The 25555-nt window shown below is 30.3% G+C and overlaps 1 protein-coding gene across 1 annotated transcript; it reads right to left on the minus strand.

The window, feature by feature from the left end:
• Nucleotides 1-566: 566 nt before the first annotated feature.
• On the minus strand, nucleotides 567-2982 carry LOC118046949 (protein FAF-like, chloroplastic). Its single transcript, XM_035056059.2, has 2 exons — nucleotides 2721-2982; nucleotides 567-2602 (listed from the first exon to the last, which is right to left on the minus strand). Exon 2 carries the CDS (start codon nucleotides 2524-2526, stop codon nucleotides 943-945), a length of 1584 nt encoding a protein of 527 aa, XP_034911950.1. The 5' UTR covers nucleotides 2527-2602; nucleotides 2721-2982; the 3' UTR covers nucleotides 567-942.
• Between the last annotated feature and the right edge of the window lie 22573 nt (nucleotides 2983-25555).

Genomic DNA, 25555 nt, shown 5'->3' on the forward strand with positions numbered 1-25555 from the left:
TTTATAAATTTTTTTTTAAATAAATAATTTGTATAAACTCGCAAAACTGCTAATCTAACTTCCATAGTGCCATTAAGCCATAACACTTAAATCACATGCTCTCGGACCTTAAGTGAATTGTTGAAAGATTCCATAACCTTCAATGATTTCGTATCTGCTCAGAAAGAATAGTGAATCAATTAAGTTTTTGTTTGTTTCTATAGTACTGTCATGTGTTGCGATGTAAGTTTTACTTTTGATTGGTTAATTTTATATAAATTTTATTGGAAATTCTCTTTTAAAACTTCAATTAAAAAAAATATAATTTATAATTTTTTAAAAAAATTTACTTCCACGTCAAAATTATAAATGCTATAATGATACCAAACACAAGTTAAGTAACAGGTAATAGGATAAGTATTATTAATTGATCAGAAATATCCTTCACAGTGATAACCTTGAGCCAAACCACAACATCCCACATCCAAGGATGATGATGATGTTCCAAAAATTAAGAACTGTTAGGGCAGACAAGACCAACACTAGGAGCTCATTGGCTGGCTCAAGAAATGGAAAAGCAAGGAAAATGAAATAAAAGAGAGACCACCCACCGTGATTTATTAAAGACAGACAAGACAGTCCACCAAGGTCAAAGATGATGCTAAGATTTTGTTCAACAATTTACAGCACAGGCTAATAAAAAAAAAGGTTGTATAACAACACTGTCAAGTCATCTCTTCTTTTGTTTCTCTTTGATCTGCTAAATCAAAGTATATATTCTGTCTCCCTTGAGTACGTTTTATTTGACTACACAACACCTCCCCTCAAGTAGTGGAAGTGAAAAATAGGGAGACAAAGGGACATCATGGAATAATACATCTATAAAGTGATAATTATAGTAATAGTAGACTGGGATTTGCATCCGGGGATTGGGATTAGCTCTCGGATTATGAGGATGGATCATCAGGAGGTGGCAATGCAATGGGGTTCCCAAAACAAGAGCGACTTCCTTGGCTCCTTGCAGCTCATTAACAAAGGAACCAAGTAATCTCCCTTGTTCCCTCTCAATACCACCAGTTCCTGTTGTTCATCTGGAACAAACTTCTTCGAAAGGGCCAATTTGTTGTCATTGATTCCTAATGACGATGCTTGTTTTTGGCTAATTGGGTTAAGAACTGATGTTGTTGTTGTTGTCATGGACTTTGGCTTCCAAAAGTACTCACAGGCATTAAAAGACGCAGCTGCCTTTGCTGTGACTTCGGTGGCTGCTGGCGGAGAGGCCGGTATCATCCGAGCCAGCGGGGGGCGCGGTGGGAGTGATTGTGTCAGGGAGGTGATTGGCTCCACCTCACCAAATTTGGCAATGTCATTGAACTTGTTAGGCCATGTTGGGTTTCTATTTGCGAACACCAAGGACTTGTTCATCATGAGAGCTAGCCTATGCACACTTATGACCCCACTTGACAGTTTTGGTGCTCCCTCCATCACAAACCTCGCCTCCTTGTCTCCTCCTCTCTCGTTCGCGCCATCCTCCACCACATCTTCCTCTATTTCCTCTTCCACTTCCTCCTCATCTTCTTCACTCTCCATTTCATCTTCAGAATTCTCAATCTCGACATCAAACTGTTCCATAACATTCATTTCTTCATTCTTTTGTCTCTCTTCTTCGTCTTGATCAACAGTACTGGCAAAGGTGAGCACAAGGCGACCGTCTTGGCGCTGAGCATGGAAGTTTTTCTGCGAAGGAACAGAAACAGCTTCAAGAACCAATCTACCATTATCGCGACGAGACTTCATGAGTACAGAAGCCCCATCACGGCTAGATAGTGAAGGGATTGGAGGAGGGAATGATCTTGGTTGAGATTTCTTGCAATTTGCTGCTGCAAGATTATACTTGGCTACTCGCAAATCCTCCCTGTCAAACTTTAGTGTCACTCTCTCTTGTCTTTGGTCTTCTTCTTTGTCCTCCTCTGCATCACCAGTCTCTGATGGTGGATATGACGAGAACCCATCAGAACCAGTTTCTGATCCAAGACTTTCAGTGCATATTTCAAGGCTCTTCTTGCTTAAAGAACTTGCCGATCTCTTAACAAGAGGGTGGACATAAGGTTGAACATTCTTGGAGTCCTCTTTTGTCTTCTGTGATAAGATTGAGCTCCACACATCAAATTGCCCTGGCTTTTCAACCTCTTTCTTGTTCTTGTCTTCTTGAATTGAGCTCCAGATATCAAATTGCCCTTGAGCTTCAGTCCCTTTAGGCCTGTCTTCATAATCCTCATCTTCTGAAGATGAAGAGTCTGTGATATTACAGGCTGGGAAATGGTCAGACGATGCAATTTTCTTGAGTGGATAGAACCCATGGTGTGCCTGCCATTTCTTGGAGGACATATCAGCTGAGAGAGTTCTCCTTAGAGAAGCTGCAGCAGACCTGGTTCCTTCAACATCAGACCCAAGAATGGAAACTATGCCCTGCCTCTTTGGGACCATCATGTTCTCTTCTTCGAGAGATGAAGAAGATAAGCGAAGGCTCTTGCTAAGAGATGACATCTCCAGGATATAAATATATACACACACACTGAAAGATGATGATCAAGTAACAGGAATCAAAATCTTCTCCGATTACCTGTACAGAATTGTTGCAAACAAATTATACTACAAGAAAAAACTTATCAAGCATGTATAGCACAAGAAACACACACTAACATGCCATAGCTAGGCTGTTAAGGGAGATGTATTGTTACCTCAAGCAAGGAAATGAATGCAAAGCAGCAGCAGCAGCATCCAACAGAGGTCTGCAAATAGACAGACCACTGGGTGCTGGGTTGCAGAGGATGGGAGCAAGAGGAGGGTGTGGTGTTTGATAACAAAGAATATAATTAGTACTGAGGGCTGCTCGCTATGATGGCAATAAGAATGGGGGAATGCGAGTATTTGTAGGACTCCAAAAGGCCTTTCGAACCGTGTGCTGAAAAGGGACCCACCAGCATACGCCACCATGAAAAAGCCCTTTCATTGGCTTCAGTTCCTTTCACTTATCAGTAAAGTGGTGATCCAGAGAGAGAGAGAGAGAGAGAGAGAGAGAGTGGCTGGACGGATTCCTCCATTTTTGGTTCCTTAATTTCAGCTTAATTGCTCTCTGCTTTCTCTGCTTAATTATCTGCTTCTCTGATTAGAACCAAAAGCTAATGACTTTTAACTTAATTTGACAAGATGCTATCACTATAGTTTTATTTGCTAAGATTTTTTTGACATGGTATACGTACATAGCTCAGAATAATCCAAGAATATGCATGCCACCAAGTGAGTATTCGCCAAAACCAGGTATTCGTCATTGAAAATCATTTCATATTTATATTTAAATTTGGTTTATTCACTGAAAATCTCTTATGGGAGGTGGTTTTTACTAAACCTGAATCATTTCAGAATTTATTTTTTTAAAAAATTATTTTATAAAAAAAAATTATTTTTCAGTAAACAATCACCACTAAAACTTAAACTTAATTAAAATGTCGTAGTTTAAAATCTGAAGATGGACCCTACAAGACTACTACAGGCAAAGAAAATGACGATTCTGTTGGCAATACACAACCAGGCTAGACGGCTTTTCTTCATTGTGTGAGACTAGTGAAAGAGAATACTCATAGAAAAAGAAAAAAAATATAAAAAAATGTGAATAATTAATTAGCTCCCACCACCATGGTCTCACTCAAAAGGGGTAAAGCATGACAAGTATATGTGTTTAATATTACCATTTAGGTAAGGCATAATGCAGACAACGACACTTGATTGTGTGTGAAAATGGCTTAAGGTGGAAGCAAAGGAATCCCTTTCAAAGAGCAATATGATTGAAGGGCCACAAACCCATGATCACACAAACAACCTAGCTAGGATAATCCACATATATACCTAAATTGTACATAAATTATAAAAACTAATATTACATATAATTACAAAAGAATAGTAGATATAGAATCAACTTAAAACGTCACGTATGGATTTTGGATTCCTGTATTGTCTGGTTATTGTTTTGAGATAAAAAAACAAAACTAATGAAGACAAAGAAGATATTCATTTTCTTTATTTTAAAATTATTTCAGAAATAAATTCATCTTTATCTCTAATTTTTTAAAACTAAATATATTTTTATATCTATCTTTTCTATTCCAAAACCCTAATCCAACACCATTTCTGTATCATGTGGTTTTTCCTACATACGCTGCTGCCATGATATGCACCACTCGTACAAAAAGGTAATGATGTTGGTGAGATCAAAGCATACAAATTATTTTGAAAGAGAAAACATGAACAAAAACCATCGTCCATGCTTTGCCACAAACCGAGGAAGGGCTAAAAGAAAACAGGATGCCCTTGTCTGTCTATAAAGCAATAGCACTCAACAGTCGATACCTACAATATGCTTATCTTTTTCTACACGAGTATAATTATTTTTTAAAATATTTTTTATTTAAAAATATATTAAAATAATATTTTTTTTATTTTTTAAAAATTATTTTTAATATCAGAACATTAAAATGATCTAAAAATATTAAAAAAATTCAAATCTTTTTAAAATATAAAAACAAATACTGTAGTTGTATATTTCTTCTACGTACGTCCACTTCTTGGAGATATTAGTGATTTAGAAGACGGTCACTAGGATTTAATTAATTAATTAATATATATTTGATGAATGATCGAGATTGCGTTAAACATAAAGATCTTGCCAGCTAGCTTCTGAAAAGATCCAGGAGAATATTACAAATTACAGTTTACTGATATTATATATTAAATTGAATGAATGCAAGTATATATGCCTCTCAAGTTAACTATGAGGTTAGTGATTAACAATTGAGTGCTTAATCAATTAGTTTTATTGATTGAATCCTAACTTTACTAAAAATTCGTACTTTGTTTGCTCAAGAATTGTCTCTTTTTTTTAATATTTTTTTTTAAATAAGAAATATCATTTCTTACACTTTTATTTTTTAAAACCAAGCTATACGAATTCATTAATTATTTCATCCTTGAATTTGAAGGCAAAATAGATCCAAGCTATACGAATTCTGCACTTCTAATTGGGAAGGAAAAAAAAAAAAAAAACAACTCCCTACAACTTCAATTAAGGTCAATTTTTTTCCCATTGAAGATATATATTTTTATTTTTATTTAGGGTAAGATTTGGATTTGGAAGGAGATAAGTTTATATAATTGTAGTTTTTACTAGATAAAATTTCTTAGAGTATTCTAGGAATAACTATCTTACTATAGATGTTTAATAATTTCTCAAAATATTTTATTTTCATTAACAAATCATCAAAATGAAGCTTTCATCATTCTTTTTTCAACACTAACAAATACTCCATGAATATAATAATTATATTTAAGATCTTAAATTTAATAAATTGCGTGCCTGATGGAAAGGTGATTTGGTTGGAAGAATGATGCTTTTAATTAGAATTGACTTATTTACGGAAGGAAAAGAGAAAAAAACAACTATTATTCGATATAAAAATAAGCTTAAAATGAAAAAAAAAAAAAAAAAACTCATGAGTTTTAAGAATATTGACTTTGTAGTAATTATTTAGACAGATTCCGAAGATTTTTTATGCAGTAAAACACAGCAAATACAAAAGTAATATCCCTCCTTTAAGGAATTTGATAAGAAATCTTAATATCCTGCCCAAGTCAACCAACGCCCTAATTGGCTACTTGATCACACACTAAATTTAAAAATAATAAAGAAATTCAGAATACCCAACGAAGGCAAAGATACGTACCAATTTACATAAACAATGGAAAAAAAGATTATTGTATAATAATTTGGACTATATATATTTGTTTAGTTGTCCTTAAATTTAACGTCAACAATTGGATGGATCAAAGTTGACTCACTGCACTATTAAATGATAGCTTGGAATCAGAATTTCACTTTGAAAAGCTCTGATATTATATATTTATTAATCACTAGCACTAATTCGTATTATCATGATAATTATTATTATTGTTACGGTGGTCATTAGGCACTATCAGCAAATAACATAGTTATTAAATATAATTTAGGAGTTGACTGATGTACGTAAGACTAGAGTTACTAGTAAGATGAGTTTATCTAAACTTTTATTTTTTTAAAAAAAATAATAATTTAATCACTTCAATTGAGTCACAAATTAATTTTAGTTTATGATCAAGAAAGTTATTTTTTATATATAAAATTTAACTTGAATTAGATTTAGATCGATACTGTTTGTTCAGGAGTGGTTGTATTTGCTTTTTAAAGTATTTTTTCTACCGAAATGCATTAAAATGATATATTTTTTATTTTTTATAAAATTAATTTTGAGATTAACACATTAAAATAATTTTTAATAAAAAAAATTAAATTTTGTTGAGAACGCGGTTTCCGCCGCGTTCCCAGACAATGCTCCTGATTTAGGTTTTGTAGCAATGATTCAAAGACAAATAAAACCGCCCCATGCAGATTAGGTTAATGGGTTGACAAAATAACCAATGAGCAAGAGAAGCCTTTGAAGGTGGCATGGACCACCATGATTAATATCATGCTTAGTTTATTTTTCGTTATTAAATTATAATGAGGATTTCGTCATCCTATAAAACCATCTTTAGTAGGTATAAAGGAAATCGATTAGGACGCATCACTAGCTATAGTTAGGAGATCAAATTTATTAATTACAAAGCATTAATATTATTGACCATTGGCATAACTTTTTAATTTTCTTTTACCTCTTATAAATAAATATATTTAAAAATATAGTGGATACTGTTTGACCTACATTTAAAATTGCATTAGAAAAATGGGTGGTGGAGTTTGGATAGCAAATAGAATCTTATCCATTAATTTGCCTCAATTAGTCAATTGGACACACATGTACACTCTTGTTTGAAAATATAATTATAGTTATTTTTTAAAATATTTTTTTTATTCAAAAATATATCTAAATATTATTTATTTTATTTTTTAAAAATTATTTTTGACATCGGTACATCATAAAAATATTAATTTAAAATAAATAAAAAAATAAAAAAACTTCAATTTTTTTTTAAATATTTTTAAAATTCAAAAACAAAACAAACAGGGTTTGAAATTAATCAATTAATTAATTAATCTACACAGACGACAGCAATACAAATCGTGCATTCGGATAGGAGAATTAAGGGTGGGAATTAGATCTGGACGGCTTAAATACAATTTAAAATTATATGTTGGGGTCCAAGCGTATGCCAGGAATTAACCACGTTCAAGAATCAGAATTTTATTTGTTTTTAAAAAGGGAATTAATTAGAACGTCATTAGCATATTTTAATCACAGGAATTAATTAGCAGCGGCAGCAGCATCCACCGCTTCACCACCTTCTCTTTTGGTTTGAGAACAAATAAAGGTCTTACCGTCCAACTTCATGCATGATACCTTCGTATCACCTCATTAATTTCTTGAGGTTGCTTTTCGAATTTCAACTTGGAAAGCACTTAATTAAAGAGATTTCACATTGAATTAAAGAGCTGTAGGCTAACCAGAATTCTTATTTTGGATTTCCCTTTAAAAGAAATATATATTTTTATTGATTAGTGTTCAAAATTAATAAAAAAAAATACATTTATTGAATCTAATATAACTAAATATTATTGTTTTCTAATTAAATTAATAAAAATAAAAATAAAATATTTAAAAGGAAGTATATGTATATGTTGAGTTTTCTGAAATACATATATACAGCAGAATATTAAATTTAAAATTTTTCAGAATCCTAAGATCTTATCAAACATCCATTCCTTGAATGGTTAGTGCTATGATAATCCCAACTTTGTAATAACCATCCAAGAATATGCACCTTTAAAAATAAGGTTTTTATTTGTCTATTTGATTTAATTTGAATTCTACACCTTGTCTTTCTAACAATATAGTTTTTATAAGTTCAATTTAGATAACTAAACTTCAATTAAGTTTCTTGGCATTCCTAGATTTAATGAATGCATGATTTTTCAATTGATGAGAAATAATTTAATTTCAATTGATGATACAAACTAATAATTCAATTAATTAACGAGAAAAACATTATGTAAGAGCTTGATAATTTAAAAACAGTTGCGTGGCAGATATACAACACAAATGAACTCAAACTTAATTAAAAATATAACGATTCTGTTGGCAATACACAGCCAGGCTAGACGGCTGCTTCCTTGTGTGAGTCCAGTGAAAGAGAATACTCATAGCTAAAAAAGAAAAAAAAATTGTGAATAATTAACTAGTTACTAATTAATGCTTTTAAGAGCCGTAATATCATGTAATATCATGTTAGATAAATCTAAAATTATTTAGAGTTTATATAAAAATTATTTAAATATCATATATTTTTTTATGAATTTGAATAATTGTTTTAATACTGAGTTATAGAAAAGAGGGGCTGCTATGCCTTTAAGTGATATTATATTTATAGGGATACCTAAAAACCCTTTAAATAGAAAAATATCAATTTTCCATGTATTATTTCATGGATAATTTTATAAATTCATTCAACGAAGTCCCTATTTGATTTTTCTAGGTCTAGAATTGTAATTATCTATATAAATTAGATACTAGTCTTCAATTTTGAAAACTTATTTACAATCAAGTAGCACTTGATTAATCATTTCATTTTAATTTTTGATCAATAATTCTTATATATGACCCATTAGGTTTTCTAATAAGTTGGCTCAAATATATATTATAATCCTAAATTAAATAGGATCAAGTAAATTAAATAAATTAATTTGGTATCATTCAACAATTGATTAATTTATATTTAAAAATTAAGTATTATATCTACCAACTTGTCATGACCCCAAAATATTAAAAAAATTATAAGTGGTTTGACGTAACTTTTTAGTGATCAATTTCTTAGTAATTATTATCTCTTCATTAATAATATTTCGATTTGGATATTATAGCATGGAGTGTGTCTCTTCTGTCAAATCATATTTATTTTCAATATCATAGTCATTGATTATTTCAATAAGATTTGAAACTCTTTTCAAATCTTATTCCATCTTATACAAGGATTTACGATCAATACTATTTGAGAACATATGAAATATTTTCTCTAACTCATCTAGGGTGATGATTTTTCTCTTGATCACTCAAATATATTTATATAGTTCATGTTATACCTAATATATGCTTGTTTGTTACTCTTGATTATGATGATGTGTAGTCAAGATCAAAGCATAATATTTTCTATATAAGATGGCTTAATGATCTTAAGTTTAATGATTATTTACATAACCATCATATGAGTTTTTTTAGAAACACAAATGATCTCTTTACATAAAATTTTTATGCAGGTTAATTCTAGGTATCTCTTATACATATTATGTTCTTTTCTATATATATATATATATATAGAAAAGAACATAATATGTATAATTCTTAACGAATCTAATTAATGTCTAATCTTAATAAGTATTGATCATGAACATCAAGGAACAATGCTCGAAAATGCATTCGCTCGCCAAGTAAAAAAAATAAAAAAAAGGGTTCTATGCATTCATGATTAATGGAGACCTAAAATATGAGAAGTAGTATTGGAATTTCAAGATTAATTTAAATGATTTAGAAACACTATTTAATTTCTTGACCATGGATTAAGCATATTATTTATTTAGTTAACACTAACCATAATTAGTTTGAAATTGAGCTGAATAATTGAAAACCAAAAAAGTGAAAAGAACAGGTAAATGTTTTATTTATTTGATAAATACCCTTTGGACTCTTATTTGATAAACCTATTTCTTTTCTCTTTTTTTTTCACTTCAATTTTTTTTTAGTATTATTACAAAGCATAATGAATATATCTCTTTAAAATGTCTTTTGAGTTCTTATTAACTAAATCCTTATTTTATGCTACTGAATAAATATTTGAAAAAACAAAAATAACTTGCACACACAAAAGAAATTCAAAATAGTTCCTCTATAAGTTTTAATTAGTTTCCCATTATAAAAATGATAAATACAGAAGAGATATAAAATAAATTAGTATATTTTCAAAATTAGAAAATATGTGAATACATATATATTACTGTATTCGTCTTTTATATATATATTTCAAGATAGCAATCAAATGCTATCTAATCCATTACCAAAAGGAATATATCTTCTGTAGGAAGCGTTGTCGTTAAAAATATCATAGAATATCAAATTTCCAAGAAACAAAAAATTCCATGAAAATCCACCTTCCATATATTTGATCATCGAGCAACACATGGCCACTGTCCACACAAGAAAACAAGGAAATATATAGAAGGGCCATAGTGTCCAGCAAATGAACCAATGGGATTATGCTACATCATCAGAAGCATGAAAATTCCTTGTGAATTTGAGAGTTGCGACTATTGCCTTGCTTTTTGTCCATTAAATAAATGTCATAAAAAGGGAGACCAGACGTTCTGGAAAGAGAAAGCACATGATTCTCTCCACTTTCCCTTTGATTTTCAATTTCATTTTATTTATTTTTCCTTTTATATTAAAAAAAACCCCAAGCATTATTAATTTAGCCTAACATGTAATTTTAAACATTTAGATATAAATTTATTAGGACTAGATGATAATCTACCCAAATAAATTATATAAATAACTTAACAAATATATTTATTAATTAATTAATGAGACATGCATATACCCAAAAAGAGAAATGATCGCTCCAGATCATAATAATACATTTAAAAATTCATTATTTTTTATCTGATTATTGAATCAGACTTAAATTTTTATAAGAATTTTTAAAAGTTGTTTTTTAATAATAGCCTCTATGGCACTATGCGGACCATTAAATTTTAAAATATAAAAATATAAGACTTCACTTTAAGCAAATTTATTATTTTTTTTATTTAATTCGAATTTTATACTTTGTTTTGGATTTTATAGTTATTTACTTTGTATGTTTGGATATATTTTAATTTCTTAGTTGATTTATAGTTTCTAGTCTATTTAAAATTTTATAAATCTTATAAAAAGAAAAATTTTATTATTATTATTTTAGAGAATTTTATCATTATTATTTTAAAAAGAATAAAATTATAAATTTAGAATAAACGTAACCAATTGTTTTTACTCTTTTTTTTTTTTATTCTGTGTTTGTCGTGTTCCATACGCATCAATTACTCATAATTTTTGAGATTCCCACCCGCATTTATAGATAGAGAAAGGAATGGCCAGTGGATATTGGGTATCTAGCAGGAGTGGCTGCTTTGTCGCCTACGTTTAGCGTTTTTCCTTTTTCTTTTTCATTTTAATAATTCTTTCTTGCTGCCAATAAAAAGCATTTAGTACATTTCCGTACATATATTATTTAGTAGCATTAAACCATTAGTGTTGCTCTATTTATTTTTCTCATGTAATCCTAGGGAAACTAGAGATTGTTTTTTAATCAAACTTACATACTATAATTAAAAGACTTGGGAAACTTGATCAAGCTCCACTCCTCTATTTTCTTTTTTGTAATTTCAAACTTTCTCTCTCCCTCTCTCTTTCAATTAGATCTTTATATAGTCTAATGAAATGAAATTAAACTTGAAATTATGATTAAAATAGTAACTTAAAACATAAAAGACTAAAACGTAAATTATAAAGAGATATATTGCACCATTAAATTTGTGATAATTTTCATTTTGACACAAGTTTATTTTTTTATTTCTTGATCTCTTAATTAGAAATAGGAGAGAGAAACTTGCTCAAAAATAATAATAAGAGAAAAAGTTTTCGGTTTTTTCTATTCTAACAACCAAAATAGCCAAGCTTTGTTCTAAAAAGGTTCCATGATGAGCAAAGTTCGATGGTGGTGGTTTTAGGTATTTTTATTACCTAAAAAAGTAGATTGAACTCAAGAGATTTATTTTTAAGATTTTATTTTGTAGTTTTGAATTAATTTAGGAGTGTTTCAAGCTGATAGATTAGTTTATTGAGGCGTGTAGGGTGTTTTTAAATGAAAATAGGTTAAGCAATGAGTTTTACAAAAATAAATTCCTATCTCCCTTATTTTTCAGCTATAATAATGGTGGTCGGAATATAGATAGCGACCTAGTAAGTAACAATTACTTGTTATTGGGGTTTTGGTGCTCATTGATAAGTTTATCATGATATTTAAAGTGTTTTATAGGTGTTTTGGTTCAAAAATAAGTTTTTAGAACACATCATCCACTGTCTTTCTTTCTTTCTTTTTTTAAAAGAAATGGTTTGCCCTTTTAAGAAATTAAAAAAAAAGATAGGCCTGGGAGCATGGGCTATGATGGAAGGCCCACGTGCCTAAACTAATTTTTCAATGCTCAGGCTCACGTGACTAGGCTTTTTTTTTTCTTTTCTAATTTATATTTGGTTTTAAAAAAATTAATAAAACAAATCATTGAAACTTAATTGAGTCCATTATTGAGGTGAAAATTTGATAAGCTAATCCATTACATCTAGGATATTATTATTATTTTTTGTTTAATGCGTTTTTTGGTCTCTCACTTTAAAAAAAATACGATTTCATCTTTTATTATCGATGATCTATTTTTTTTTATTTAACTCAAACCTAAAATAATGCAATTTCACCTTTTGTTGTTAGTGGTCTACCTTTGCTATCTTGGCTCTACGCGTGTGTCATGGTTTTTTTACTTTTAAAAAATATATTGTTTCACATAAAAAAAAAATATCATGTGCTTTATTGTCATGTAATAATAAAAAAAACAAATCTCTGGGATAAAACAATTATTTAATTTGGTGATATGCATAACTTTCATTGTGAGTTTGTTTTGTTGACTCAAGTTCACTCTATTTTTTTAATTAAATATTGTTTTTCACCGATTTTATCTTTCAACATTGAATTAATTTAGAATTGATATTTCCAAATTTTTTTTTAAGATTATCCCCGCAAGTTTAGCAGGTCAACCCAAGTTAACCAAAGTGGATCAAATGTTTTTCCATCTCAGTATTACATTGAAATATCATTCAATTTATGTTAAAATCAATTTCTTGTTTTTTTTTAGTAGGCACATTACCAATATACCTAGATATTGTTTTTGGCCTCAAAAGAAGTTTTATTACGACCCGCGCTACACGTGGGACAATGAACTAATTTGTTACTAAATTATGTGTCATGTTATTACAAAAAATGTTTTAAAATCATGGATAAATCTTCACAAATAATATAGTATTATATATATCACATACTACTAAGCACTGATGAATTCAATATTCAATATTGGATTTTTATTCACTAAATACAAGATTTCTTAAATGATACAATACTTCCTCTTTGTATAGCAGTAGAGGTAGAATATATATATATATATATATATATATATATATATATATATATATATATATATATATATATATATATATATATATAAGGCTTGAATATCTTGAATCTTCAACACTCCCCCTCAAGTTGGTGCATAGATATCGCATATGCCCAACTTGTTGAGACAACAATTAAAGCTTTGGCTAAACACTGCTTTGGTTAACATATTGGCAAGTTGTTCTTGAGACCGAACATGAAGCACTTCAATAATTTTTTCTTTTAACTTTTCTTTGATAAAATATCTATCCACCTCAGCATGTTTAGTTCTATCATGTTGGACGGGGTTATGGGCGATATCGCATGCCGCCTTGCTATCACAATATAATTTCATAGCATTTGTCTGCTCAACAAGTAATTCTTGCATCAGATTCCTGATCCATAATAACTTGCAAATTGCTTTGGCCATCCCCTTGTATTCGGCTTCGGCCGATGATCTAGCCACCACTTCTTGTTTCTTACTTCACCAAATGACCAAATTTCCTCCCATGAATGTAAAATATCCGGATGTAGATCATCGATCCTCTGTTGACCCAGCCCAGTCAGCATCGGTGTACCCTTTAATATTTAAGTTTTCTGCCTTCTTAAACAACATTCTTTTTCCTGGAGACGATTTCAAGTACCTCAAGATACGAGTATCAACCTTCATGTGTTCTTTGCTTGGGGAGTGCATGAATTGACTGATCACACTTAAAACGTATGCCAAGTCAGGTCTAGTATGTGCGAGATACATTAATCTCCCCACTAGTCTCTGATATCTCTCTTTATTAGTATGGATTTGTTGTGGATGTATACTTAGTTTCAAATTTTCTTCTATAGGAGTACTGACTGGGCTACATGCTATCATACTTGTTTCTTTCAATAAATCCAAGGCATACTTTCGTTAAGACATAAATATTCCTTCTTTCGATCTTAATACTTCAATGCCAAGGAAGTATTTTAAATGGCCAAGAGACTTTATTTTGAATTCTTGAGCAAGATGAATTTGTAATGCTTCCTTTTCCTCAGGATCATTTCCAGTAACTATCATATCATCAACGTATACAATGAGAGCTGTGATTGCCTTTTTATTTCCTTTTAAGAAAATGGTATGATCTGAGTTGCTTTGTTTGTATCCAATAGATTTCATAAATTTGGTGAACCTTCCAAACCATGCTCTAGGTGATTGCTTCAACCCATATAGGGATTCCCTTAGACTGTATACCTGTGTGCTTTATTGAGCTTGCAACATACATCCAAGAGGTAATTTCATATATACTTCTTCTTGGAGATCCCCATGAAAAACCGTATTTTTTACATCAAATTAGTATAGGGGCCAGTCAAGGTTCACAGCTAGGGATATTAGGATCCGTACAATATTGATTTTAGCCATTGGTGCAAAAGTTTCTGTATAATCAATCTCATAAGTTTAAGTGTATCCTTTGGCAACCAACCTTGCTTTAAATCTTTCAATGGTACCATCCATTTTATCTTTAATGGTAAACACCCACCTGCTTCCAACCAGTATTTTTCCTATGGGTAAGTCAACCACTCCCCATGTTGAATTCTTTTGAAGAGACCTCATTTCTTCATTCATAACTTCTTTTCATTTAGGATATTTTAGAGCTTCCTACACACTATTAGGGATAGATATAACAGATAATTGTTTCACAAAATTTTTATTTTCCTTTGACAGCCTATGATAGGATACAAAATTATTCATAGGGTATTGTGGTTTAGAAGTGAAGAGTGGTTCATAGTTATTTATGGGTTTTCCCCGTGTAGTTCTATGGGGTATAATTTTAAGTTGAGTTTCAAAACTTACCTGAGGTTCGGGTATAGATTCAAACTCAGTGATCACTTATTTTGCTAGCACATTATGACTGAGATTCTGATTGCCTTACTACTTTTGTCTGGTCTTCAGTATATGGTTGTGGCTCCAATTGTATCATCTCTTGTGACTGAGGTTCGGTGTAATATTTTTCACTTATAACATCCAAGTGATACATGTTGTCTTTGGGAGCTTGTAAGTTACCTTGGTTGTCCTCGTTACTGATCATTTTAGGAGTGGAGTATACATTTTATCTTCATGAAATACGACATCAAGAGTAATATATAGTTTATGAGTTGGAGGATGGTAGCAATGGTAACCTTTTTGGCGTTGAGCATAACCAACAAAGACATATTTGATTGCCCGAGGTTCCAACTTGTTTCTTAATGGCTTGTAGAGATGAATAAATGTTGTACATCCAAAGACTTTTGGTGGTAGATTCGACACATTAGGTGATTTTATGGCATCATGAAGCACATTTAATGGAGTCTAAAACTGTAGGGTACTTGAGGGTAGTCTGTTGATGAGTTATGTTGTTGTTGTAATGGCTTCCCCCAGTATCTAGTTGGCATATAAGCTTCAAATAAGGAAGCCCGAACAACTTTAAGATGCTGGCGGTTCTTGTGCTCTGCCACCCATTTTGCTGAGGGGTGTAAGGATAAGTAGTTTGATGAGTAATCTCATGGTCAACTAGATATTGTTTTAGTTCTTGGCTAATAAATTCTCCACCATTGTCACTACGTAGAACCTATATAGTAGAGTTATATTGTGTGGCTATCATTTTGTGAAATTGTTTGAATAATAAGCCAATTTTGCTTTTGGATTTCATTAAACAAATCCAAGTCACACGGGTGTGGTCATCAATAAAGAATATAAACCACCATTTATCACTGAGAGATATGTTTTTTACTGGACCCCTAACATCTGAATGGATGACCATAAAAGGTGTTGGACTTTTATTCCTGCTTATTTGAAATGGGACACGATGGCTTTTAGCCAATTCACACACCTCACATTTAAAGTCTGAGTTAGACAGTTTAATAAAGAGTTCTGGCAACAACTTCTTTAAGTATCCAAATAATGACTGTCCTAGGCATTTATGCCACAACCAAACCTCAGAGTTTGCAGATTTATTTGCTGAGAATGCTTGAGCCAACTGATGAGAGCTTGCTGATGTTAATTCTAAATAATAGAGCTTCCCCCACCTAGTACCATAGCCAATTGTCTTTCGAGTTTGAATATCCTTAAAAACACAAAGGTTATGTTAAAAAATCACAATACATTGCAGGGTACAAGTTATTTGAGCCACAGATAGTAGATTGTGATTAAGAGTTGAACAACTAATACATAATCCAAGTTTAATTGTTCAATGAGGGTGACAAAACCTTCCCCAACAACATGTGAAGGTGTACCATTTGCTGTGGATATAATATGCTGTTCAGAAGGTTTTAAAGATTGAAGGCATAGATTGTCAAAGGTCATGTGGTCAATAGCTCTAAAATTAATTATCCATTCATTACTATTCCTAGAAGAGGAAATGTGAAGGACCTTATCGGATGTCGTGATTAATGTTGAATCTTCCTTAGGTGCGATGGTAGAGGTAAGTTCTGCTACTATGCTAGATGTTGTGACCAAGGTTGAGTTGTCCTGAGGTGTGCATGCGGTGGTGTGTTTTGTAACAACTGCTAAGGCATGAGTGTTTAATCTTTGATTCCATTTTCGTGGTGCTTGGGCAGGATCGCACCATTTTGGATATCCAATTAGTTTATAGCATTTTAGCTTTGTGTGACCAGTCTCACCACAATGAGTGCAAACGTATTTTGATTTGGCTTTTCCAATCTCGTAGCTGTTATTCTGAGATCCTGATGTCCGATTGATAGGTCCTGTATTGGTTGATCAGTATGTTCTAGGCTTGGCTCGTCATGCCATCATCGCAGATGATTCACCATGATCAGTTTCATTGTTCAGAGTAATTCTGCGAATAACATCATGACGTACGTATGCATAGGCTTCTTCAAGATCCAATATTGGATCTTTTTTAAGAATCTCTCCTTGTATTTGTTCAAATTCAGCATCCAATCCATTCAAGAAAATATGTACCCGTAATCTTTCAACATATTTTTTATAGGTAATGACATCGTCAGGATATTTCATTATAGTTCTATCATGATGATCAAGTTCTTGGAAGATTTCCACAAGATCACCATAGTATATTAACAACAGGTGTCCCATCTGTTTCAAGGAGAAGGCTTTCTGATTTAATGAGAAAAGTTGTGTTTCATCTACTCTATTGTAAAATGCTTTCCACAAGATCTCTCGTGCAAAAGGAGAAGGCTTTCTGATTTAATGAGAAAAGTTGTGTTTCATCTACTCCATTGTAAAATGCTTCCCACAAGATCTCTCGTGCAATGCGTAGTCGGATGTATCTTTTCATTATGTCTGGTGACATAGAAGTTAACAGCCATCCCTTAACCTTTTGATTTTTGGCATACCATTTTGCATAAGATGCATCTGATTTTTTTTTTTAGGGGGGGTTATGTTTTGCCCATAATATATTCAAGTTTCTCTCTTTTTGCAATTTGCATTTTCATAATCTGTGACCATACATCGTAGTTAACTTCAGTAAGGATAACACTGGTTGTGAATTCTGTGTTTTCGGTTTGAACATGAGTAATTGGGGTGGTTTCTGTTTGGTTATTCATTATGATGCAAGGTTTCAAAAATGTGAGCAGGACTATAAGATAGAGGACGTGGTGAACTTGGCGTGAAATAGAGAAAGGTTATGGAATCAATATCAAGAATATGGTTTCAGGAAGATGAAGGTTTTTAAAGATGAAGATGATCAAGAACAAGACAGATGATCAAGAAGATGAAGGTTTTTAAAGTGGATGAATAATACAGAGATTTTGAGAGACAAATGAAGAAGATGACGAAGATAAAGAAGGCAAATTCTTTTTAATGATGAGAAATAGGGAATTTAGTAGTGTTTTACATAAAAGAAAGAAAGAAGTAATTCAGTAGTGTTTTAAGAGATACCAAGCTCTGATACCATGATAAATTCAATATTGGATTTTTATTCACTAAATACAAGATTTCTTAAATGTTACAATACTTCCTTTTTATATAGGAGTAGAGGTACAATATTACTAACTAATCTATCATTTAACTTTACGGAAACAATTCCTATTATTATACTAGTATTCTTAACAAACTTAATATAACAGTAAATATATATATATATATATATATATATATAAGTACTAGATAATTTAGTGATGAAATAGCTAGTATAGTTATATAACATAACTTGTACTATGACTTTGTACAAGAATATTTTTATAGATTGAATAAGTCAATTTAAATTGATTCGGTTAATTTAAAATAATTTTTTTTAAAAAATAATTAGATGTCACTTGAAGTTTAACCTAGTATACTCAATTTAACAAGATAAACTATTATTCAATTTAACATAAAACTCGGTGCATACCAAACTCAACATAAAATTATTATATGACATGCCCTTACAACAATAAAGGCAAATTTCAGCACTTGCGATCTAGCTAAAAAACCCTAATTGAGGAGCCCAAGAAATATTATTAGCCAAAGCAACCCTACACACACACACATACAATATTTAAGCAATCCCGAGACATCCAAGCATAGAAGGATATTTTTCTAAGAACGATACCCATGTCTAGCCTTAGCTTGAGAGCATGCACAATCTTTGAAAATTAAAACTTAAATTGAGTTAAATTCTAGATTAATCTGTTGGATGGACCAAGTCTAATAATTATAATAAAATAAAATGATTTCTTTTTGAGATTATTTAAATGGGCACAATTTATTTAGTTTGTCAAATAGTCAACATTTCCTCCACTTGGATTTTAAAACGTTTGAATTCACCCACAAAAGTTTCAATTTTTTTAATATCAATCTTGGTCGAACTTTTTGTGCAAGTAGAACAATAAATTACAAATTATGACCATTCAACTGCTTAAAAGCAACAAACGCGATATTCAATATTTCGACAAAAAATTGGATAGCTCCAGCCTCCACTGCGGCTTTTAATTTTTAAAAATGGATATCCTATAAATGGGAATGACACTACGAATTTAAACTTTAGGGTCTGATGTAGAACTTTTGGCTAAGTAGGGGAGAAAAATATATTTTATCCTATTTTCTAAGCCAAATCGATTTAATTTTATTTAAACATAAAGAATTTAAGTAAATTGGAAAAAGTAAGAAAAGAATTCACATTGAATAATTAAATTTCATCAAAATATATTAAATTGATGGCATTTTATACGTCATGATAAAAAAACTAAAGTCTTAAAACTTAAATTATAAGGCTAGTGGGTTGATATAGAACCTGACTAGCTAAAGACTTGGACTGATTTAAATTGAAAAAAATAAAAAATTATAATTGATTCAGTTGAAAACCCGGGTTGATTTAATAATTCAGCCGACTAGTATTTAAATTAGTTAAAACCCAACTATTAACTCATTAATTTTTTTTTTATAAAGATGATATGATTTTGAGTTAACTTTTTTAAATCGATTATCTTACCTGTAGAACTATGCAAAAGACACAAATTCATGAGGAAAAATTATGTGAAAATTAGCAAGGACATGCTTTTCCTTTCTTTGGCATGACATCGGGGAGCCAAAGGACAAACTTTTCCTCTTATTGAAACAAATGGAGGGTGAAGTCACGGTTCAATAATGCTGCAATTATATTAATACAATTGCTGATGAATTAGAAGAAAAAAAGAACATCAATATCCTTTTTCTGATGATGTCGTCAATTCCATATTGGACAGGAAATGAGAGCTTTAAATATTTATAAGCATAAAAAGCATCTCTTTTCTAATTTTGTTTCCAGCATTTTAATTAAAAAGACAAAACTCACTAAATAATTTTAATAAAACAATATTTTTTTAGGGTGTATCATGCACGGGAATGAATATATATCATTTTTAACACTGTTTATATATATAAAAATGCTTTTATATTTATAAACGACTGAGGCTCTCATTTCTTAGCAGCATCACTCTAAGAAAGATGTTTACCCAGATAATGCACCTCAATTCATCACTCAATTTTTTTAGTACATTAATTCATCCAAAAGTTATATGTGTCGGACACAAAAGGAAAAGGGATGATCATTGATATTTTTTTTTTTTATTTTTTTTTATTTTTGCATGGCCTGATATATATAACACTTTTCTGATCGCATGATGTCAAGGCAACTTTAATTTGCGATTTCTTAATTCTTAACCAGTTCATCACATAAGCTTAAGTTTCCAATTATCTTACGAAAGTGAGTTTTTTATGGAAATTTCGTGTGACAAATAAAACCTCATTCCCTCTTATATATTAAAAATAACATCGTTTTTTTAATGAAAGGTTAATTTTATATATTATATAGTTTATTTATTTATTATTTATTCTATATGAGATTGATGGTTCTAACATATTTAAAAGATTTAAGCCTTAAAGCAAGTGGTTATACTTTATTTTTCTTTTGCTTACTAGTATTTTGTGACACATGCATGCTTTGCATGTGTATTAAATATAAAAGTTGGAGAAAAATATTCAAATTAATCCTAAAGATTGAAAAGTTTAAGAGCAGAGGTTTATAAATATTAAAATTATTTAATTAAGAACCAAAGTTAAATACCCTATAAATGAGATTTAAATCAAATCATATTATTTTATCGCACACTCAATATCATGGCTGAATATGAGTCCTCAAAACGTAAATTTACTAAATATGACGTAATATGTCTTTCTTTTCATTATGTGTTATTGGTCTAAAAATATACATACATGAACAATTAATTAAGGACAAGGACGATAATACAAATAATAATAATAAATCAACAAATTTTTTGTTTTCGATTTCAATATCAAATCGTGAGTATATACTTTTCACTATTTTTATATATATAAAAAAGAAAATATTTTCAATGTATAAAGTTGGGAGTGAGCTATTTATCACAAGATTTAAAATTCTTGAATAAAACATAGACTTAATTATTAAAATCAATATAAAAAACAGAGTTTTAAAAAGATTCAATGATCCAACAAATTAAGATCTTAGAATCAAAGTTATTTAAGAATATTAAAATTAAAAGATGGGTGCATAAAATAAAACGTTAACATCGCTGGAAAATTATCAAAATAAAAATAATAATAGAAATAATATTGTTAGTAAATTAAAATAATATTTATTGGCGGAATATTACACGTCATTTTCTAATAAAATAAATATCAAAATACAAAGAAATTTTAGAAAATATAGAAAGTTGAGAATTATATGAGTATAAAGCTTAAATATTTTTCAATGAAACTTAAAATCAACCATCAAATGGAATATTGTTGACACGTACGTTTATATTGCATATGGGACCCATGCATGGATAATTAATCCCTAATTAACTCTTTGATTGAAGATGATTCGACCATAGTTATTTGTGTTCTGTCTTTTATAAATGGTGTTTCAACCAAAGTACGTACCAACATGATGGGACATAAATATGGGTACGTACCCTGAAAAATATTAATTTTTAATAAAGAGTCTCGAGTTTTAGTTTTTATTTTATTTTATTTTATGATTAATGTGGGTGTTCGGACTAGCTTACGCGTACCTTAACTAATTTTACAAGTCCTGATATTAACGACCATGTAAGTTTTCAGTAGTCATTACATTAGCAATTACAAGATTCGAATTTAAGATTATAGAAAGAATAAATTTTTTGGTCTCAAATTCTTACTACTTGAGAATCTACTAGATAGTTTGAGTTTTAATTTCTTAATCTAGAAGATGGCTCCAACATTTAATGCTACGTGTATCATACTTTACAAAGCATATTAATAAAGAAGATAATTAATATTTATGAATCATAACACTTGTGTCACACCTCGAATAATTAATAAGCCAACCTTTGCCATTATCGTGTACAATATTGTAATATTGATAGAAAAGAAGAGCTATTAATTTTATTTTATAAAAGTTCTTAATTATCAATTTTGTCTAGAGCTACCATTAACGATTAGACAACACCTATGGTGGGCTTGGTCTTTTTTTTTTTTAATCAGCTTCTTTTTAATTTTTAAATGTTGGTTTTAGGGTGGGGAAAAATTTAGTGGCCAATCATATATTAAAGAAATACATAAAAACTAGGACAGTAAAAGCTAATGACTTGTCCACTCAATATGCACCAAAAGAAAAAGGCCAAGCTTACGCAATATTAATTTATATATAATTATACACATAAAAATCATATTTATCTCAAGACCATGGCCTTTTGGTATGTCAGCAAAAGCAATAATTCTACTTTCAGAAATAAGCTTTCTTAGAAAATTAATTAATTTTTTTTAAAAAAAGAAAGGGAAAACAAAAAAGGACGTGGGAGAAAATAAATAAATAAAAAGAAAGATATTCTCCTCCAACGTACAGTTGTTGCTTTTATATATGAAGCTTTATAACAAAGCCTTTTTATAAAACTCTCAATATCTTTATGAGTATTCTCTATCACAAGATCTTGTCCCATTACTACAGTGATTGGATTATCCATTTGGTGCTGCAGAAACAAAGAAAGTGAAGTGAGAAAATGGCAGAATATTTCTGGAAGAGTACTTTCCCTCTGTTCCACAATTCCTTTCCACTTCAGGCCATGACATTGGGGTGCCAATATTGCCAATGAGGACATGCCACTTGTCAACATAAACAAAATACACGTATGTAGCGAGACAAGCTTAACCATATTCTATATATAATAATTCAATTGGTTAGACCGGTGATTTCAAGAATTATAAATCTTAGAATTATTGAAGATTTATATAATTCATGACTTTAGAATTCATGTGATTGGTGGATATATGTATAAGCTGATCCGGATATTCATGTTAATAAAAAAATAATTAAATATTCATATTTAATTTAGGTATTAATTATCTATATAATATAAAAGTATGTATCTTGGTTGAGTTTAAATTAATTTTAAATTAAATTTAATAATATTTATAATGTATTTAAAATAACGATGCAAAAAAATCTTACATATTCGGATGGATTCAGTTGATATTTAACGGGTCAGAATAAAATTATCATCACAACTATTACATGGATGGTGCAAGTGTCGGCTACTTAGGGCAGAGGCTTTTATTGTGGTGGTCGTGGTCCAAGCCATGACCTACGGAGCCCTTTAGGGCTCATTCTGGCTAGCCGGTGAATCAATCCATGATGGTGAGACCAGAGGTGGTCGTGGTCCAAGCCATGACCTACGGCTGGCTAGCCGGTGAATCAATCCATGATGGTGAGACCAGAGGTGGTCGTGCTTTAGCATTTTTAAGCGCTACACCCATTTTATTCTAAGTAGTAATGGTGGCCAGCCTTGCAGGATCTTGGTATATTCCCAGGGCTTTGTGTTTGTACGTGTGATTTCATTAACACGTGTGCTTCTTTATGCTCACCTTTAGTTTTCCTTTTTCCTGTTTTTTTATTGACATAGTGCAAGATCCTCTGAATTCTCCAGGAAATTAAAGGTAGTTTACGCACTCATAAATCCAGAACTGTATCATCCAGACTGTTTTCCAATCATAACAGTGCTTTTCTTCCATTTCATTAGTATTAATTAATGATAATTTGAATGCAAATCTTTTCTCGTTTTAATAACATATATATAATTATAGAATAAAATAATTCATAAGGCATCAATATTCACAAAATTACGTGAATAAATTTAATTATTAGGAAATTTCAAAGATAAGGTTTTTTTTTTTTTACTTTCTAAAATCTGAAAGATAGTTTTTAGAATCTATTATATACTGAAATATATATTTTTTAATAATAAAATAATCATCTTACTTTTTGTTAATAATTTTTTATTTAAAAACTCTTAATGCTTTTTTTGTTTTTAATCTAAATTGTATTAAAAAAGGATATATTTGAAAATTTTCCCTTATATTTTTCTAAGAATCAAAGTTTAAGGGGAGAAAATGGGCTCATTAGATCTCTAAATATATATTTAAATTTTATAATATTTTTTTTTTCCTGCATCAAATTAATTTTTTTTTTAATAATTTTATATCATTTTATTGTACCGATGTTAAAAATAAATTTTTTTTAAAAAAATATTATTTTAATATATTTCTAAAAATTAAAAACACTTTAAAAAACAATAAAAAAATAACAGCTATTATAATATCAAATTGCAAGCCTAAGAGGATATCATTTTGCACATATATTATTATAATAACAGCTATTATAATATAATAACAGCTATTATATATCATTTTGCACATATATAAGCATATCCCTAAAATTTTGTTTAGTGGATATCCTCAAATTGCAATCTCTAAAAGGAGGTGGGAAAGCATATAATATCAAGTGCAAGCCTAAGATTAACCGACCAAATGGAACTTAACATGGGACATATGCTTGTACTGTCTGGCATCTATACATATACATTATTAATAAAAAAGCAAGTGAGCATGGCTATGCTGCACTGTGTGGAGTTGATGTAAGAAGATGGTAGACAGAAATCATTACTTTCCGAAGACAAGAAATCTGTTCAAGTCATATCTAAGCTCTTCGGTGTGCTCCTTGCTCGATATCCCTCGATTTTTGGGGTAAAGCAAACTGCAGTTCATACCTTTAAATGATCATTATGTTGCTGCTTTCCTGATGATATTTAGCTCAGGTCGTTCCATAACTAGAATGTGAGAGATTAAAGAAATATATTAAGTTATTAATGTCCAATATTTTTATATCCCCTACCCTCTTTTCTCTCCTCCCCCCTCAAAAAAAAAAAAAAAAAAAAAAAACTGGTTATTAGTTATTTACTAATTAACATTGACAATCCTCTTTTTTTTTTTTCTCAAAAAAATGTTGCGGAGACTGGATTTGAACCTGTGACCTTAAGGTCATGAGCCTTACGAGCTACTAAGCTGCTCTATCCTGCGTGATTAAGAGAAGAATTGGGAACTAATGGATAAATAAGGATTCAATGCGTCCCTCTACCATATTTATACAAATAGAATAAAATATTTATACAGAATAGTAAAGAGTCTCCTTTATAATATGACTTGAAAAATGAAGGGAAAAACTATCTATGATCGAATTTAGAAAGCACAGAAAAGGGCGCAATTTAGTTTTCTTCAGGTTTAAGAGAAGTTATAATTTATTAACTTTTCTTCAAGATGTTTCCTTTTCAGATCACCGATACAAAAACTATCTATCTTTGTTTAAACATTCAGAAAGGGTAAGCAAAGAAATAATTTTATTCGCCAGTTCTTATTCTTTTTTTTCTTTTTTGGTTTGCTTGAAACATCAGTCACTGAGAAAACTGGGTTAGCTGACAATTATTAGCAATAAACTTGCATGCAAAACTACTTTCCTCGTTGTGGATTGATCAACATAAGAATCTATTG

This window comes from Populus alba, chromosome 1 (assembly GCF_005239225.2).
Source record: "Populus alba chromosome 1, ASM523922v2, whole genome shotgun sequence".
Classification (NCBI taxonomy): Eukaryota; Viridiplantae; Streptophyta; class Magnoliopsida; order Malpighiales; family Salicaceae; genus Populus; species Populus alba.

What these genes read in the sequence shown, in the direction of transcription:
- LOC118046949 (XM_035056059.2), bottom strand. Translation starts at nt 2,526, where the DNA reads ATGTCATCTCTTAGCAAGAGCCTTCGCTTATCTTCTTCATCTCTCGAA.